General features: G+C 55.6%; 1 protein-coding gene across 1 annotated transcript; it reads left to right on the forward strand.

Annotated features, from left to right (window-relative positions):
* The first annotated feature begins 4,057 nt into the window (after positions 1-4,057).
* Positions 4,058-17,691, forward strand: ASIC3 (acid sensing ion channel subunit 3). The gene is made up of 11 exons (XM_038755852.1): positions 4,058-4,615; positions 7,185-7,335; positions 8,128-8,255; positions 9,908-10,118; positions 10,578-10,634; positions 12,420-12,573; positions 14,074-14,165; positions 15,489-15,568; positions 17,050-17,124; positions 17,384-17,439; positions 17,560-17,691. Exons 1-11 carry the CDS (start codon positions 4,058-4,060, stop codon positions 17,606-17,608), a joined length of 1,611 nt encoding a protein of 536 aa, XP_038611780.1. The 3' UTR covers positions 17,609-17,691.
* Positions 17,692-18,903: the final 1,212 nt, after the last annotated feature.

Below are 18,903 nucleotides of genomic sequence, written 5' to 3' on the forward strand. Positions count from 1 at the left end.
AACTCAGCCCTCCGTCCCGCCCGCTGTCGTTACTAGGGAGACACAGATGAGGGTCTCTCCCCACCCACCCTGGCAATATCCCACCCTGGCTCCTGGAGTTGTCCACTTCCCTCCTTCCACCCTTGGGAATTCCTTGGGTGGGGAAGGGAATTCTGAGCCTCTTGCCCCTTCCCTACAAGCAGCAGCAACCCCCAGACGGGCCAGAGTGTCTGAACCTTTGCTCCTGCCTCCCCGCAAACCCCACCCCCAGAGGAAGAAAGGGATAATAATAATGGTGGTGTTTGTTAAGTGCTTACTATGTGCCAAGCACGGTTCTAAGCGCTGGGTTAGGTACAAGGTAATCAGGTGGTCCCAAGTGGGGCTCACAGTTGCAATCCTCATTTTTACAGATGAGGTAACTGAGGCACAGAGAAGTTAAGTGGCTCGCCCAAGGTCAGACAGCAGGCAAGTGGTGGAGATGGAATTAGAACCCAAGACCTCTGACTCCCAAGACGTGCTCTTTCCGCTAAGTGCCCTGCTTCGGGGAATTAGCCGAGCCACAGGAAGGAGGAGGGTGACAGTGGTGACAATGGGGGAAGCGCTGAGGGGGCGGCTGGGGGCTGAGGGAACTTTTGCAAGCAGCAACAGCTGTCAGTCAATCGTATTTATGGAGCGCTCACTGTGTGCAGGGCGCTGTACTAAGTGCTCGGGAGAGGACGATATAATGATAGACACATTCCCTGTCCAAAACGAGCTCACAGTCAAGAGGGAGGGGGTCCTTGGCAAAGGGGCTACCAAGTCAGAGAACTCAGATCCCACCCCCAGCTCCCCAAGCCCTCTCCCCCGCCCCATCCAAGCCCCCACCCCTCCCAATCAATCGATGGTATTTATTGAACGCTTGTGTGCAGAGCACTGTACTTAAGTGCAACTTCAGCTCAACTCCCAACCCCAGCACCCTATAGGCCAGGGGAGTCCCAGAGATTCATTCATTCAATCGTATTTATTGAGCGCTTACTGTGTGCAGAGCACTGTACTAAGCACTTGGGAAAATACAACATAGCACAAAATAGTGACATTCCCTGCCCACGATGAGCTTACAGTCTAGAGGAGAGAGGAGACATAGGAGCTCTAAGCGACCACCCCCTGCCCCCAACACGCTCCCCATCCTCTCTCCCTCTAGACCCCAGCCCTGCTACCCTTGTCTGACTCCCTCCCGTCACATCGGATGGATGCTAGGCACACAGGGTCTACCTGTCAATCAGTCAGTCCTATTTATTGAGCGCTCACTCTGGGCAGAGCACTCTAGTAAGCGCTTGGGAGAGTACAACACAACAGAATTGGTTAGATACGTTCACTGCCCACCCGGGTTTGGGAGGACAAATAGAAACCTCCACGGCTTCCAGGGCAAGGGAGAGTTTCATGGGCAGGGCGGTGGTTCCGTTTTCACGCTGTTGGACCCCTCTTTTTGCCTGGTTTCCAGCGCTGGTGAAGCCCACCCCTGAATGTACGGGGGTTCTGAGTGGGCATATATGGACCCAGGCTACCTGTCTCCCAATTTGCACCCCCTTTGAAGGCACCCTCTGTCCGCCCTGCTTCCCATCAGGTGATCGCCGCTCCCCTCACAATCAATCAATCAATGGCGTGATAATGATTTGATAGTGGAAGCGGTGTGGCCTAGCGGATAGAGCCAGGGCCTGGGAATCAGAAGGACCTGGGTGCCTATCCCGAATGCCAGTTGTCTGCTCTGTGACAAGTCACTTCTCTATGCCTCAGTTACCTCATCTGCCAAATGGGGAATAGGACTGTGAACCCCATGTGGGACGGGGACTGTGTCCCAGCCGATTCACTTGTATCCACTCCAGTTTTTAGGACAGTGCCTGGCACATAATGAGCGCTTAATTATTGTTATCAGTACAAGGCTTAGCACATAGTAAGAGCTTCACAGTTACCATCATCCTGAACCCAGGGTCTTCTCCCACCCCCTTTCTTTTCCTGATGCCCTTTTCTGCCATTTCCTCCGCATCTACTGCGTGGCTGCTTGCCAAATGGGGAATAGGACTGTGAGCCCATGTGGAACGGGGACTGTGTCCCACCCGATTCACTTGTATCCACTCCAGTGCTTAGGACAGTGCCTGGCACATAGTGAGTGCTTAATTATTGTTATCAGTACAAGGCTTAGCACATAGAGCTTCACAGTTACCATCATCCTGAACCCAGAGTCTTCCTCCCACCCCCCGTCTTTTCCTGATGCCCTTTTCTGCCATTTCCTCTGCATCTACTGCGTGGCTGCTTGGCTCTGGGCCCTCCCCTCCGCCACACCCTGGTGTTCCCAGCCCTCCCTCATCTCGGAGGGTTTCCCGGTTTTGTCCCCTCTTGCACCCCACCCCCACCTGCTGCGGCCCGCTGCCTGATTTCCCTGAGACTTTGAACGCCCTGACACCCACCCCATCAGCGCCTTGCCCAGCACGAGACCCTGAACCTGGGGCCAGAGCTCTGCCCACCCCCGCCCGCCTCTACGGTTCGGTCAGGATGGACCTGTCTGTCTGTCAACCCACCCCGCCTCCTTCCTTCCACCCTCTGGGCCCAGTGGAGAAGCAGTGTGGCCTAGTGGATAGAACCCAGGCCTGGGAGGTGAAAGGACCTGGGTTCTAATCCTGGCTCCTCCACTTCTCTGCAGTGTGATCTTGGGTAACTCACTTCACTTCTCTGTGCATCGGTTACCTCGTCTGTAAAATGGGGATTGAGTCTGTGAGCCCCAAGGGCATGGGCTGTGCCCAACCTGATTGTCTTGTATCCACCCCAGCGCTTAGTTCAGTGCCTGCACATAGTAAGCGCTTAACAAATACCATCATCTTTATTATTAGTGGATAGAGTCCGGGCCTGCGACTCAGAAGGACCTGGGTTCTAATTTTGGCTCCGCCACTTGTCTGCTGTGTGACCCTGGGCAAGTCACTTCTCTCAGTTAACTTATCTGAAAAATGGGGATTAAGACTGTGAGCCCCACGTGGGGTAGGGACTGTGTCCAACCTGATTAGCTTGGATCTACCCCAGCGCTTAGTAGAGTGCCTGGCACAGAGTCAGCGCTTAACAAATACCATTAAAAAACCAAACCGAACTGTAGTCACTGCCAATTCTGCTTCCTCCGGAAGCCATCTTCGCCAGCTTCATCTCCCCACCTACCAGGCCGGCCCGGCCCCTTGGTTCCCTCGCTCAGCTCCTGGGCCGGGGAGAGGGGGTGGTTCAGGCCACGGGAAGGTAGCCCCCCGACCCTGCCCTCTGCTCCCGGACGGAGATCCGGGCCCAGAAGGGGCCGGGGCCTAGTTTGGCCGGGGTGGTCTGGGAGAGGGACTGCATCCAGGCCTGAGCAGCGTTGGGAGAGAAGTCCAGCCTGGTGCCCCAGAGCGCCTGCAGCTGCTGTGGTTTTGAGCTGGCGCCTCTGGCCTTGGGCAGCTGCCTCTCCCCTCGCCCCACTAATGGCTCCAGCAGGGCCCCAGGGACCTTCCCCAGCAACGCGCCGCCAGGCCCCCCTCGCTGCTGAAACCCAATCCTCTGCGGCGGTGCCCGCCCTCCGCCCACCCCCTCGCCCCACCACCCCAGGCTGCCGCTGCACCACACCCAGTGCGGCCGAGAGCCCCAACTCTGAACCAGACCTGCTCCCCACCGACCACGCTGAAGCCCCCGGCCGGACCCCTCCCTGGACCTGTGCGGCCCCTGGCAGGATCGGACCAACACAGCCCCCGGCCGGACCCCTCCTCGGACCTCCGGGGCCCCTGAGCTGTGACAGGACCACCACGGCCCTCATCCGGACGGGGCCTAAACAGCCACTGGTCGGACGTGACCACCACAGTCACCGGCCGGACGGGACCACCACAGCGCCTCGCCGTACAGGGCCACAACAGCTCCTGGCCTGAGTCACTACTCAACTACTCAACTACTTCCACGGAGCAAGCTACCAGGCCAGACCGATCCCCGCTCCTCTCCCTACTCCTCCCCCAGGTTGCCCCCTGCCTCTCCCCTCGCTGACCCCCCGCTTCTTCCCTTGAGGGCACCCCAGACCGGCCCTTCAGCCCAGAAGGGGATGAAGCCTGTCCCCAGGGGGGAGGAGGTGGCGGGGGAGCAGGGTGCGGGCCCGGGTCGCCGGGCCTCGGACATCCGTGTGTTCGCCAGCAGCTGCACCCTCCACGGGCTGGGCCACGTGTTCGGGCCCGGGGGGCTGACCCCGCGCCGGTGTCTCTGGGCCGGGGCGGTGTTGCTCTCGCTGGCCGCCTTCCTGTACCAGGTGGCCGAGCGGATCCGCTTCTACGGCCAGTTCCACCATGTGACGGCGCTGGACGAGCGCGAGAGCCACCGGCTGACCTTCCCGGCCGTCACGCTCTGCAACATCAACCCCCTGCGCCGTTCGCGCCTGACCCCCAATGACCTGCACTGGGTCGGGGCCACCCTGCTGGACCTGGAGCCGGATGAACACGGGGCCTTCCTCCGGGCCCTGGGCCGCCCCCCTGCCCCTCCCGACTTCCGGCCCAGCCTCACCTACGACCTGGCCGAGCTGTTTGCCCGCGCCGGCCACTCCCTCGAGGACATGCTGCTGGACTGTCGCTACCGCGGCCTCCCCTGCGGCCCCAACAACTTCACCGCTGTGAGTGACCCCCCGGGAACCCCTTCCTCCTTGGGACCCCACCCTCCTCCGGACTCCTTCCTTGTAGAGAAGTCACCCCCCCAGGACCCGTCCCTCCCTCAGAGAGGAGGATTCTCCTTCTGCAGGGCTCCTCTCTCCCTGGCATTCCACCTGCCCTGGGACCCTGGATAATAATGGCGGTATTAGTTAAGCCTTGCTATGTGCCAAGCACTGTTCTAAGCGCTGGGGGAGATACATGGTAATGAGGTTGTCCCACGTGGGGCTCACAGTCAACCCCCATTTTACAGATGAGGTAAATGAGGCCCAGAGAAGTTAAGTGACTTGCCCAAAGTCACACAGCTAGTAAGTGGCGGAGCCGGGATTAGAACCCACGACCTCTGACTTCCAAGCCCGTGCTCTTTCCACTAAGCCATGCTGCTTCTCATGATCATCATCCCACCCTCGCACTCTTCCTCTTAACCCCCCTATGGTCACCTATCCCGTCCAGACCCCTCCCCAGTTTGGCCCCAACAGCTGCCCACGCTGTGCGTCGCGTTCTTCCATCAGGGACCTCCTGGGACCCCTCCCCTCAAATCCCAGCTTCCCACATCCAGCCCCCCACGTCTCATTGGCAAGGGTTCCCAATCTCTGGGAGGGAGAGGGGTGTCATGGACCCTGGAGAGTGAAGCCCCAGGAGCCTGGCTGGCCCTGAGACCCTCCATCCCCCTTGTGTGTGCTCCCCGGGCTGGGCCTCAGTTTCCCTTTAGGACATGAAACCCTGTTTCCAAATGGTTGGGACCCCAAGAGGAGGAAGGGCCTGGTCATGGCAGGCCTCCGGTTGAGGGGAAGAAAAGCCAGAGCAGGGTTCTAGTCTGTCTCCCCATCATCATCAATCGTATTTATTGAGCGCTTACTGTGTGCAGAGCACTGTACTAAGCGCTTGGGAAGTACAAATTGGCAACATATAGAGACAGTCCCTGCCCAACAGTGGGCTCAGAGTCGTCCAGAGACTAGTCTGTTTTTTGCAGGGTGGGAGAGAAATCGGGGGCCCCTCCTTCCGTGCCAGTACAGAGACCCCCACCCTACGGCCCCTTCAGTCTGCTCCTTGATGGGGGGTGGGGGATAAGTAGGAGGTGCGCACACTAAGACTCAGAGGAAGTAGAATCTACCCTGATTCCTCTGCCATCACCCTCTTGGCTTGACACCAAGCCCGGGTGGGTGGGGTGGGGGGGACCCCGGGTAATTCATTCATTCATTCAATCAATCGTAATTATGGAGCGCCTACTGTGTGCACAGCACTGCACTAAGCGCTTGGGAAGTACAAATCGGCAACATAAAGAGACGGTCCCTACCCAACAACCGGCTCACAGTCTAGAAGGGGGAGACGGACAACAAAACAAAACATGTGGACAGGTGTCAAGTCATCAGAATAAATAGAAGTAAAGCTAGATGCACATCACTGACAAAATAAATAGAATAGCAAATATGTACAAGTAAAATAGAGTAATAAATCTGCACAAATATTTACAAGTGCTGTGGGGAAGGGAAGGAGGCACAGCACCTGTATATATGTATATATGTTTGTACGTATTACTCTATTTATTTTACTTGTACATAGCTATTCTATTTATTTTATTTTGTTAGTATGTTTGGTTTTGTTCTCTGTCTCCCCATTCTAGACTGTGAGCCCACTGTTGGGTAGGGACCGTCTCTATATGTTGCCAACCTGGACTTCCCAAGCGCTTAGTAATAATAATAATAATGGCATTTATTAAGCGCTTACTATGTGCAAGGCACCGTTCTAAGTGCTGGGGGTATACAAGGTGATCAGGTTGTCCCACAGGGGGCTCACAGTCTTCATCCCCATTTTACAGATGAGGTAACTGAGGCCCAGAGAAGTGAAGTGACTTGCCCAAAGTCACACAGCTAAGTGGCAGAGCCAGAATTAGAACCCGTGACCTCTGACTCCAAAGTCCGGGCTCTTTCCACTGAGCCACGTACAGTGCTCTGCCCACAGTAAGCGCTCAATAAATACGATTGATTGATTAATAGTGGCATTTATTAAGCGCTTACTATGTGCAAAGCACTGTTCTAAGCGCTGAGCACTGTTCTAAGCGCTGGATTGATTGATTGACTGATTGATTGATTGGATGGGGAGGAGGAGAGGAAAAAGGGGGTAATTGCCCAGAGTAGTTGTCCACGCCTCAGCACTCTGAGCCCTCGTAGGTTGGGGGTGGGCAGGACTTTGGGGGGGGCCGGAGAGGGCCGGGGGAGCGCTGGGCCCTGTCTCTCGAGGTGTACCCCCATTCTGTATATATGTATATATGTTTGTACATATTTTTTTTACTCTATTTATTTATTTATTTAATTTATTTGTACATATCTATTCTATTTATTTTATTTTGTTAGTATGTTTGGTTTTGTTCTCTGTCTCCCCCTTTTAGACTGTGAGCCCACTGTTGGGTAGGGACTGTCTCTAGATGTTGCCAATTTGTACTTCCCAAGCGCTTAGTACAGTGCTCTGCAATAGTAAGCGCTCAATAAATACGATTGATGATGATGATGATTCTGTGCCCTCCGTGTCCCCCAGATATTTACCCGCCTGGGTCAGTGCTTCACCTTTAATTCGGGGGCCGGGGGAGTCGAGCTCCTGACCACCCCCAAGGGAGGCGCCGGCAACGGGCTGGAGCTGATGCTGACCGTCCAGCAAGAGGAATATCTGCCCATGTGGAAGGACACGGGTATGGCCACTACGAGAGGAGGGACCGTGGGGGGCTGCGGGGGCCGGGGGAGACGCCAATCTGGGCCCTGCATCCTCCCATTCATTCATTCAATCGTATTTACTGAGCGCTTACTCTGTGCAGAACACTGTACTAAGCGCTTGGGAGGTCCAAGTGAGACGGTCGGTCCCTACCCAACAGCGGACTCACAGTCTAGCAGGGGGAGACAGACAACAAAACAAAACAATCGGGGGTCTAGATAAATGCTCAAGTAGAGGGAAAAAAATCCCAGGTACAAATTCATCTACAAGGCTCTTTTCACTTTAGACTGTGAGCCCCGTGTTGGGTAGGGACCGTCTCTCTATGTTGCCGGCTTGGACTCCCCAAGCGCTTAGTCCAGTGCTCTGCACACAGTAAGCACTCAATAAATATGATTGAATGAATGAATGAATTAGAAAAACAAATTCATTTTTTAAAAAAATGTGGAACTGTTATTTTCTATATCACAGTAAAGACCCACATCAGTGAATATGAAGTTCGATTTTTAGTAGCTTTTAAAGGAAGAGCACTTCGTCAGTACAGATACATTTCCTGTATAAATTCATATGAATCAAAGAAATAACTGATATTCAATCACGGGACCTGTGATCCCGGTGTCTCATGAACAGTTGCCCAAAATCCCAAGAGAAAAGAGCGTGGAAGGAACTCTCCCCGGGGGAAGGTGGAGGGGTGTCTGTCTCAGGGGATTTGCGGGTGGGGGGAGCGTAGACTGAGCACCCCCTCTTTTCTTCTCCCTTTCCCCCGACCCCGCAGAGGAGACCCCGTTTGAGGTGGGGGTTCGGGTGCAGATCCACAGCCAGGAAGAGCCACCGGACATCGACCAGCTGGGCTTCGGGGCTGCCCCAGGATACCAGACCTTCGTGTCCTGCCAGGAGCAGCGTGTATCCACCAATAATAATAATAGTAATCATCATCATCATTCATCCATTCAATCCTGTTTATTGAGCACTTACTGTGTGCAAAGCACTGTACTAAGCCCTCGCCCCCCCATCCCCCCGTCTTACCTCCTTCCCTTCCCCACAGCACCTGTATATATGTATATATGTTTGTACATATTTATTACTCTATTTATTTTACTTGTACATATCTATTCTATTTATTTTATTTTGTTAATATGTTTGGTTTTGTTCTCTGCCTCCCCCTTCTAGACTGTGAGCCCACTGTTGGGTAGGGACTGTCTCTAGATGTTGCCAACTTGTACTTCCCAAGCGCTTAGTACAGTGCTCTGCACACAGTAAGCGCTCAATAAATACGATTGATTGATAGAACAACAGACACATTCCTGCCCACAACGATCTCACAGTCTAGAGGGATAATGATGATGGTATTTATTAAGCGCTTTAAGCGTTTTGGGGAAGCAGCGTGGCTCAGTGAAAAGGGCCCGGGCTTGGGAGTCAGAGGTCGTGGTTTCTAATCCCGGCTCCGCCGCTTGTCAGCTGTGTGACTTTGGGCAAGTCATTTAACTTCTCTGTGCCTCAGTGACCCCATCTGGAAAATGGAGATGAAGACTGTGAGCCCCACGTGGGACAACCTGATCACCTTGCATCCTCCTCAGCGCTTAGGACAGTGCTTTGCACATAGTAGGCGCTTAAATATGTTGCCAACTTGTACTTCCCAAGCGCTTAGTACAGTGCTCTGCACACAGTAAGCGCTCAATAAATACGATTGAATGAATGAATGAATGAATGAACAAGTGCCATCATCATTATTATTATTATTATTATTTACTCTGTGCCAGGCACTGAACTAAGCGCTGGGTTGGGGGGATTCAAGCAAATCGAGTCGGAAAGAGCCCGGGCTTGGGTGCCAGAGGTCATGGGTTCTAATCCTGGCTCGGCCAGTTCTCAGCTGTGTGGCTTTGGGCAAGTCACTTAACTTCTCTGTGCCTCAGTTACCTCATCTGCAAAATGGGGATTAAGACTGTGAGCCCCACGTGGGACAACCTGATCACCTTGTATCCCCCCCAGCTCTTAGAACAGTGCACTGCATATAGTAAGCGCTCAACAAATGCCATTATTATTATTATTATTATTATTATTAATCAATCAATCGTATTTATTGAGCGCTTCCTGTGTGCAGAGCACTGTACTAAGCGCTTGGGGAGTACAAGTCGGCAACATATAGAGACAGTCCCTACCCAACAGTGGGCTCACAGTCTAGAAGGGGGAATATTATTATTATTTACTCTGTGCCAGGTACTGTACTAAGTGCAGGGGGTGGGGGGATTCAAGCAGATCGAGTTGGACACATCATCATCCTCAATCGTATTTATTGAGCGCTTACTGTGTGTAGAGCACTGTACTAAGCGCTTGGGAAGTACAAGTTGGCAGTCTCAATCCCCAGTTTACAGACGAGGTAATTGAGGTGCAGAGAAGTGACTTGTCCAAGGTCACCCAGCAGACAAGTGGCGGAGCCGGGATTAGAACCCAGGTCCTTCCGCCTCTATCCACGGTGCCACGCTTCTTCCCCTGTCCCCAGCCCACTGCGGCAGCCCCCCGCCCCCCAGTTCTTCCTTTAACTGCCAACACCGCAGCTGACCTTCTTGCCTCGCCCTTGGGGAGACTGCAGCTCTGCCCCCCTGGAGCTGGAGTCGGAGCCTGGGTTCCCCGGTTCTCCCGACGCCCCCGGATCCCCCGGATCCCCCGGATCCCCCGGCGTCGCCTACAGCCTCTCGGGCTGCCGCCGGGCCTGCGAGGCCCGCTACGTGGCTGCAAGGTGCAACTGTCGCATGGTGCACATGCCAGGTGACGGGAGAGGGGAAAGGAGGGGGAGAGGGGTGGCAAACAAAAAATCATGATGATGGCATTTGTTAAGCGCTTATGTGCAAAGCACTGCTCTGAGCGCTGGGGAGGTTACAAGGTTGTCCCATGTGGGGCTCACAGTCTTCATCCCCATTGTACGGATGAGGGAACTGAGGCCCAGAGAAGTGTCCAAAGTCACACAGCTGACAATGGGCGGAGCCGGGATTTGAACCCGCGACCTCTGATTCCAAAACCCGGGCTCTTTCCACTGTGCCGAGCTGGCAAATGAGAATCATGATGATGGTATTTGTTAAGCGCTTACTATGTGCCAAGCACTGTTCTAAGCGCCGGATGGCAGCCAGAGCCCCCTGGCCCGCTCTGCTTCTGGCCACAGGCAGAGGAGTCCACTACCTCCCCCTCACCCGACTTGTCTGTCCCCTCTCTCCTCCCCCTTTTCTCCAGGAAGAGCCCCCGTGTGCAGCCCCCAGCAGTACAAGATCTGTGCGAGCCCCGCCCTAGGTATGAAGCCCCCCGCCCCCCGTCCCCCTCATAACTGATTTGATCATTGCATGGCCGGCAGGGTCCCTCCCCATTCATTCATTCGTTCGTTCATTCATTCAATCGTATTTATTGAGCGCTTACTGTGTGCAGAGCACTGGACTGAGCGCTTGGAAAGTACAGTTCAGCAACAGAGACAATCCCTGCCCACACCGGACTCACAGTCTAGAAGGGGGGAGACAGACAGCAAAACAAGTAAACAGGCATCGATAGCATCAGTATAAATAAAGAGAATTATATATATATAGTATATGTATACACATCAGAACAAGTAAACAGGCATTAATATAAATAAATAGAATTATAGATATTCATTCATTCAATCGTATTTATTAAGCGCTTACTGTGTGCAGAGCACTGGACTAAGAGCTTGGGAAGTACAAGTTGGCAACATATAGAAACGGTCCCTACCCAACATATGTACAAAATATATACATTCCACCTCCCCGGGGGGTCCCAGGCCTCCCCGTGACCCCCCTCCCTCTCTCCTCCCCTGCCCCCGCAGACTCCCTGCTGGGAGGAACGCCCCGCCCCACTCTATTTCCCCGGGACCCCCCCAGAAGCCCCCTCCCCACTCCACCTCCCCAAGGATCCGGTCCTCCCCCTTCCCCCTCCCCTGCAGGATCCTTGCTGCCAAGGAACGCCCCCTCCCCACTTCCCCGAGGACCCCAATCCTCCCTGAGACCCTCCTCACTTCCCCACTCCCCTGCAGGCTCCTTGCTGCAGAGGGACGCCCCCTCCCCACTCCACCTCCCTGGGGACCCCCCTGCGACCCTCCTCCCTCCGTCCCCCCTCCCCTGCAGACTCCTTGCTGCCAAGGTGACGCCCCCTCCCCACTCCACCTCCCTGGGGACCCCCCTGCGACCCTCCTCCCTCCCTCCCCCCTCCCCTGCAGACTCCTTGCTGCTAAGGTGACGCCCCCTCCCTACTCCACCTCCCTGGGGACCCCCCTGCGACCCTCCTCCCTCCCTCCTCCCTCCCCTGCAGACTCCTTGCAGCTAAGGTGACGCCCCCTCCCCACTCCACCTCCCTGGGGACCCCCCTGCGACCCTCCTCCCTCCGTCCCCCCTCCCCTGCAGACTCCTAGCTGCCAAGGTGACGCCCCCTCCCCACTCCACCTTCCCGGGGGACCCCAATCCCTCCTGCCACCCTCCTCCCGCCCTCCCGCCCTCCCCCGCAGACTCCCTGCTGCGGAGGGACGCCCCCTCCCCACTCCACCTCCCCGGGGGACCCCAATCCCCCCGCCACCCTCCTCCCGCCCTCCCCCGCAGACTCCCTGTTGCGGAGGGACGCCCCCTCCCAGCTTCACCTCCCCGGGGGACCCCAATCCCTCCTGCCACCCTCCTCCCGCCCTCCCGCCCTCCCCCGCAGACTCCCTGCTGCGGAGGGACGCCCCCTCCCCACTCCACCTCCCCGGGGGACCCCAATCCCCCCTGCCACCCTCCTCCCGCCCTCCCCCGCAGACTCCCTGCTGCAGAGGGACGCCCCCTCCCCACTCCACCTCCCCGGGGGACCCCAATCCCCCCTGCCACCCTCCTCCCGCCCTCCCCCGCAGACTTCCTGCTGCGGAGGGACGCCCCCTCCCCAATCCACCTCCCCGGGGGACCCCAATCCCTCCTGCCACCCTCCTCCCGCCCTCCCCCGCAGACTCCCTGCTGCGGAGGGACGCCCCCTGCCCACTCCACCTCCCCGGGGGACCCCAATCCCCCCTGCCACCCTGCTCCCGCCCTCCTCCCTCCCCCGCAGACTGGCTGGTGCGGAGAGATGCCCCGTTCTGCCGGTGCCCGAGCCCCTGTGCCAGCACCCGCTACGGGAAGGAGCTGTCCATGGTTCGCATCCCCAGCCGCGCCGCCGCCGCCTATCTGGCCCGCAAGTACAACCGCAGCGAGCAGTACATAGCGTGAGCAGCTCCCTCCCTCCCTTTCCCTCCCTCCCTCCCTTTCCCTCCCTTTCCCTCCCTCTCCCAAATCCCGGCCCCGCCCCGCCGGGAGCCTCGACCGAGCAGCTAAGGCTTTGGGCCGGGAACGGCGCGGGGCGGCAGTGGGACTGTTATATCGCAACAACAACAACAACAAGAATTGTGGTCTTTGTCAAGCGCTTACTAGGTAGCAGCAGCGGCTCTGGGCAGGGAAGGGCGCGGGGCAGCATTCATTCATTCACTCATTCATCCATTCAATCGTATTCATTGAGCGCTTACTGTGTGCAGAGCACTGGGCTAAGCGCTTGGGAAGTCCAAGTTGGCAACATAGAGAGACGGTCCCTACCCAATCAATCAATCAATCAATCGTATTTATTGAGCGCTTACTGTGTGCAGAGCACTGGGCTAAGCGCTTGGGAAGTCCAAGTTGGCAACATCGAGAGACGGTCCCTACCCAATCAATCAATCAATCAATCAATCAATCGTATTTATTGAGCACTTACTGTGTGCAGAGCACTGGGCTAAGCGCTTGGGAAGTCCAAGTTGGCAACATACAGAGACGGTCCCTACCCAACGATGGGCTCACAGTCTAGAAGGGGGAGGCAGACAACAAAACGAAACATATTAACAAAATGAAGTAAATAGAATAGTGACTAGTGGATTGTAATAATAATGATAATAACAAGAATTGTGGGATTCGTTAAGCGCTTACTTTGGACCGAGGGCCGTACTAAACGCTGTGGTAGATTCAACATCATCAGGTCCCACGTGGTAATAATAATAATAATAATAATAATAATAATAGCATTTATTAAGGGCTTACTATGTGCAAAGCACTGTTCTAAGCGCTGGGGAGGTTACAAGGTGGTAGGAGGGAGAACAGCTGTTGAACCCCCATTTTGTAGATGAGGGAACTGAGGCCCACGAGAGTTAAGTGACTTGCAGGACGCAAGCATGATGGAGTGGGCAGAAGCCCGGGCTTGGGAGTCGGAGGTCTTGAGTTCTAATCCCGGCTCCCCCATTTGTCAGCTGTATGACTTTGGGCAAGTCACTTCGCTTCTCTGGGCCTCAGTGACCTCATCTGTAAAAAAGGGGACGAAGACGGTGAGCCCCACGTGGGGCAACCCGACCACCTTGCATCTACCCCAGCGCTTGGCACAGAGCAAGCGCTTAACAAATATCATCATCATTATTATTATTCATGTCCCTCTGCCTCAGTTTCCTCATCTGTAAAATGGGGATCGAGACTGTGAGCCCCGCGTGGGACAGGGACTGTGTCCAACCCGATTTGCTTGCATCCACCCCAGCGTTTAGGACAGTGCCTGGCACAGGGTAAGCGCTTAACAAATGCCAGAATTGTTGTTATTATTATTACTGTTACTTGCCCAAGTCCAGGACTCTAAACAGAGTAATCGCTCAGTAATAGACACCGCTGATTGATTGAGTGACCAGGGTCTTCCCTCTCCCTCCCGCCCCTCCCAGGGAGAACGTGCTAGTGCTGGACATCTTCTTTGAGGCGCTCAACTACGAGACGGTGGACCAGAAGAAGGCCTACGAGATGTCGGGACTCCTGGGTGAGGGGCGGGGGGCTGCCCCGGGTGACTTCAGAGGAGCCGGAGGGGACATGGTCAGGTCCATGGGGGCGTGGCCAGGCCGAGACCGTGACAATAATAATAATAATTATTATTATTATCATTATTATTCATAATAATAATAATTGTGTTATTTAATGATAATAATAATGATGGCATCTGTTAAGCGCTTACTATGTGCCAAGCACTGTTCTAAGGGCTGGGGGGGTTACAAGGTGATCAGGTTGTCCCACGTGGGGCCCACAGCGCGGCTCAATGGAAAGAGCCCGGGCTTGGGAGTCAGAAGTCACGGGTTCAAACCCCGGCTCCGCCAAATTGTCAGCTGTGTGACTTTGGGCAAGTCACTTCACTTCTCTGTGCCTCGGCTAGCTCATCTGTAAAATGGGGATGAAGACTGTGAGCCCCGCTTGGGACAATCTGATCATCTTATATCCTCCCCAAGCGCTTAGAACAGTGCTTTGCACATAGTGCTGAACAAATGCCATCATCATCATTATTATTATTATTCATCCCCATTTTACAGATAAGGGAACTGAGGCTCAGAGAAGTGGCTTACCCAAGGTCACACAGCAGACAGGTGGCCGAGCCGGGATTAGAACCCATGACTTCTGACTCCCAAGCCTGGGCTCTTTCCACTGAGCCGCCCTGCTTCTTTGTGCCAGGCACTGTACTAAGCGCCGGGGTGGATCCAAGCAGATCGGATTGGACCGAGTCCCTGTCCCACTTAGGGTTCCCAGTAATAATAATAATAATAATGTTGATATTTCTTAAGCTCTTACTATGTGCCAAGCACTTTTCTAAGCGCTGGGGTAGATACAAGGTTATTAGGTTATCCCACGTGGGGGCTCACAGTCCTGATCCCCATTTTACAGATGAGGGAACTGAGGCGTAGAGAAGTGAAGAGACTTGCCCAAGGCCACACAGCTGAAAAGTGGCAGAGTCGGGATTAGAACTCATGACCTTTTGACTGCCAAGCCCGCGCTGTAGCCATTATGCCATCCTGCTTCCCAGCCGGCCCACGGGCAGTTATGGATGAGGGAAATGAGAGCCGGGGGAGGGTCCGATCCCGCGTGGGCAGTGATGGGGGTTGTCAATCAATCAATCATCAATCAATCGTATTTATTGAGCGCTTACTGTGTGCAGAGCACTGTACTAAGCGCTTGGGAAGTACAAGTTGGCAACATACAGAGATAGTCCCTACCCAACAGTGGGCTCACAGTCTAGAACGGGGAGACAGAGAACAAAACCAAACATATTAACAAAATAAAATAAATAGAATCCCCTCCCCTCTCTCCCTCCCTCCAGGTGACATCGGAGGCCAGATGGGGCTGTTCATCGGTGCCAGCCTGCTCACCGTCTTGGAGATCCTCGACTATCTGTGTGAGGTGGGGTCCGGTCCGATCCCAGACTGAGCCCCCTCCTTCCCCTCGCCCTCCTTCCCCTCCCCACAGCACCTGTATATATATATATGTTTGTACGGATTTATTACTCTCATTTTATTTGTACATATTTATTCTATTTATTTTATTTTCTTAACACGTTTGGTTTTGTTGTCTGTCTCCCCCTTCTAGACTGTGAGCCCGCTGTTGGGTAGGGACCGTCTCTATATGTTGCCAACTTGGACTTCCCAAGCGCTCAGTACAGTGCTCTGCACACAGTAAGCGCTCAATAAATACGATTGAATGGATGAATGAATGAGGTGGGGGCGAGACCCTGGGGGCTTCAGCCGTGACCCTCCTCCCTCCCTCCCCCTCGCAGACCCCCTGCTGCGGACGGAAGCCCCCTCCCCACTCCACCTCCCTGAGCCATCTCCTCCACCCTCCCTCCTTCCCCTCCCCACAGCACCTGTATATATGTTTGTACAGATTTATTACTCTATTTATTTTACTTGTACATATTTACCATTCTACTTATTTTGTTAATGAGGTGCATTTAGCTTTAATTCTATCCATTCTGACGATTTGACCCCTGTCCACATGTTTTGTTTTGTTGTCTGTCTCCCCCTTCTAGACTGTGAGCCCGTTGGTGGGTAGGGACCGCCTCTATGTGTCATTCATTCATTCATTCAATCGTATTTATTGAGCGCTTACTGTGTCCAAAGTCGCCAACTTGTACTTCCCAAGCGCTTAGTACAGTGCAGAGCACCTAGCAAGCGCTCAATAAATACGATTGAATGAATGAATGAGGGCCTCGGCCCTACCCATCATCATAATAATTATGGTATTTGTTAAGCGCTTACTATGTGCCGAGCACTCTTCTAAGCGCTGATTAATAATGGTGAGATTTGTTAAGCGCTTACTATGTGGCAGGCACTGTAGTAAGCGCTGGGGTGGATACAAGCAAATCGGGTTGGACACAGCCCCTGCCCCACGTGGGGCTCCCAGTTTCAGTCCCCATTTTAGAGATGAGGGCACGGAGGCCCAGACAAGTCAAGCGACTTGCCCAAGGTCACACAGCAGACAAGTGGCGGAGCCCGGCTTAGAACTCATAATAATAATAATGATGGCATTTGTTAAGCGCTTACTATGTGCAGAGCACTGTGTTCTGACTCCCCAGGCCCGGGTTGCAGCCTCTGTGCATACCCTTCTAGACGGTGAGCCCGTTGTTGGGTAGGGACCGTCTCTATATGTCGCCAACTTGGACTTCCCAAGAGCTCAGTACAGTGCTCCGCACACAGTGAGCGCTCAATAAATGCGACTGAATGAATGAATGAATATGCCAGGCTCCTCCCCGCCCCCCTCAGACTCCCTGTTGCCCCCTCCCCACTCTTCCCCCCTGAGACCCTCCTTCCCCGTCCCCGGGGGGCTCGGGGGGCAGCATCCCCTCCATCCCCCCCACCCCCCACCCCCCACCCCTTCCCTTTCAGGTGTTCCTGGACCGGGTCCTCGCCTATTTCTGGAAGAAGAGGCGGCCCCAGCAGCGGCGGCCCAGCGACAGCCTGGTAGCCCCCTTGCCCCCAGCCCCCAACCAAATCTCCACCACGCACACACAGACCGGGGCTGACCGCCCACCCCCAATCCCGGCCTCCCTCCAGCCTCTCGAGCAGCGGGCGGGCCCCAGGAGGGGGTGCGTTGGGGGAAACTGAGGACCAAACGCCCAAAGAAGGGGCTTGAAGCAGGAAGGGTGGGAGGGCAAAGGAGGCGGCGGGCCAGCGACCCCCTTCTTCCCCACCCTCCGGACTTACTAGCTTCCCTCTGCAGCTCGAGGGCCGCATGGACCCCCACCAAAGCCCGGCTCTCTTCGCCCCCGGCCCCAGGTAATGCCCCCCACCCCGGGGGGCAGCGTGGGAGCCGGGAATGGGGCAGGGGTCGCCCTGACGTGAAGGGGAGGGCAGAGGGCCCTCCGGACCCCCGCTCTGCCCTGCTCTGCCCCCCAGGACCGTCACAGCCTCCCAACGGACCTGCTACCTCGTCACCCGCCTCTAGTGCCCGGGGCCCCCCCCCATGCCCCGGGATCCCAGCTCGCCCTCACCCACCGCTCCTGCATGAGCAGCAGCCCCCTAATAAACTCCAGCTCTACTTCAGCCCAGTGTGGGGGCCTCATTGGAGCTTGGGGGGCGCCAGCCCAGGGTTGGGAGGGGCAGGAGCTGCAGCCAGAGATTCCTGGGGGTGAGGGGGGTAATGGGTGGAGGGACCAGTTTAGGCAGATCTGCAGCCAGGGACTGGGAGGCTCGGCCTGCCCACCCCCAGATGATGATGAGGATGATGGCATTTGTTAAGCGCTTACTAAGTGCAAAGCACTGTTCTAAGCGCCGGGGGGATACAAGGTGATCAGGTTGTCCCTTGTGGGGCTCACAGTCTTAATCCCCATTTTACAGATGAGGGAACTGAGGCCCAGAGAAGTTAAGTGACTTGCCCAAAGTCACACAGCTAAGTGGCAGAGGCGGAATTTGAACCCATGACCTGCGACTCCAAAGCCCGGGCTCTTTCCACTGAGCCACGCTGCTTCCCCAGAGTCACGCTGCAACCAGTGTACTATTTCCCTAGGGAGTGGGCACCCTCTCTCCCACCCCTCCTTCTCTGGGAGGGCACCCTCTTCCTGGACTGGGTCAGGGGGGTCTCGCCCTTCCCTTCCTGAGATGATTCCTTGCAGGACTAGGGTTGAGCAGGGCCCGCCCAGCCGGTCCCCAGCCCTGGTGGCCCAGAGCTCCTCCAGCTGGGGACACTGCCAGCTCACTGTGGGCCACGGGGTCTGTGCCAGGCTTCCCTGGAGTCCGCTCCTCCTCCTGCCCCTGCCACCTCTCTGCCCAAACGCCTCTGGCCCCCTAAATCCAGGCCGGATCTGCCGAGATCAGAGCTCTGGTCCCTGAGTAGCTGCTCTGCATGGGTGTGTGCGTGTCTGTCATCTGTCCTCACCTGTGTGTGTGTGTCTGTCCATTCTCACTGGACTGTATGTGTCCTTGTCCGTCCTCACCCTCATGTTCGTGTGTGCCCATCCATCCTCACCCAACTCCCCTCGTGGAGGAAACCAACTGGAATCGTCACCCCACCCCTACTACATGCCCTCTGCGGGTGAGTTGGTCCAGCCGTGCTAAGTTAGAACAGGTCCAGAGCTACAGACCCCAGAGAAAGCAGGCAGCGGGCCGAAAAGAAATCTTGGCAAGCCTGCCTTTCCTCCTTTTCCTTACGCCAGTTTTCACATCAGGCCAAGCTGTGGGAAAGGAGGCTTTTATGAAATTAAATAAAATCCGTACAGAGCAGAGGTCGACGGCGGGGGCCCA

This window comes from Tachyglossus aculeatus, chromosome 13 (genome assembly GCF_015852505.1).
Source record: "Tachyglossus aculeatus isolate mTacAcu1 chromosome 13, mTacAcu1.pri, whole genome shotgun sequence".
NCBI lineage: Eukaryota > Metazoa > Chordata > Mammalia > Monotremata > Tachyglossidae > Tachyglossus > Tachyglossus aculeatus.

Bases quoted from the DNA above. Each gene is read 5' to 3' on its own strand.
- ASIC3 (XM_038755852.1), top strand. From the start codon at position 4,058: ATGAAGCCTGTCCCCAGGGGGGAGGAGGTGGCGGGGGAGCAGGGTGCG. The intron at 17,125-17,383 runs GTAGCCCCCTTG...TTCCCTCTGCAG, and splicing joins GGCGGCCCAGCGACAGCCTG to CTCGAGGGCCGCATGGACCC. The intron at 17,440-17,559 runs GTAATGCCCCCC...TCTGCCCCCCAG, and splicing joins CTCTTCGCCCCCGGCCCCAG to GACCGTCACAGCCTCCCAAC.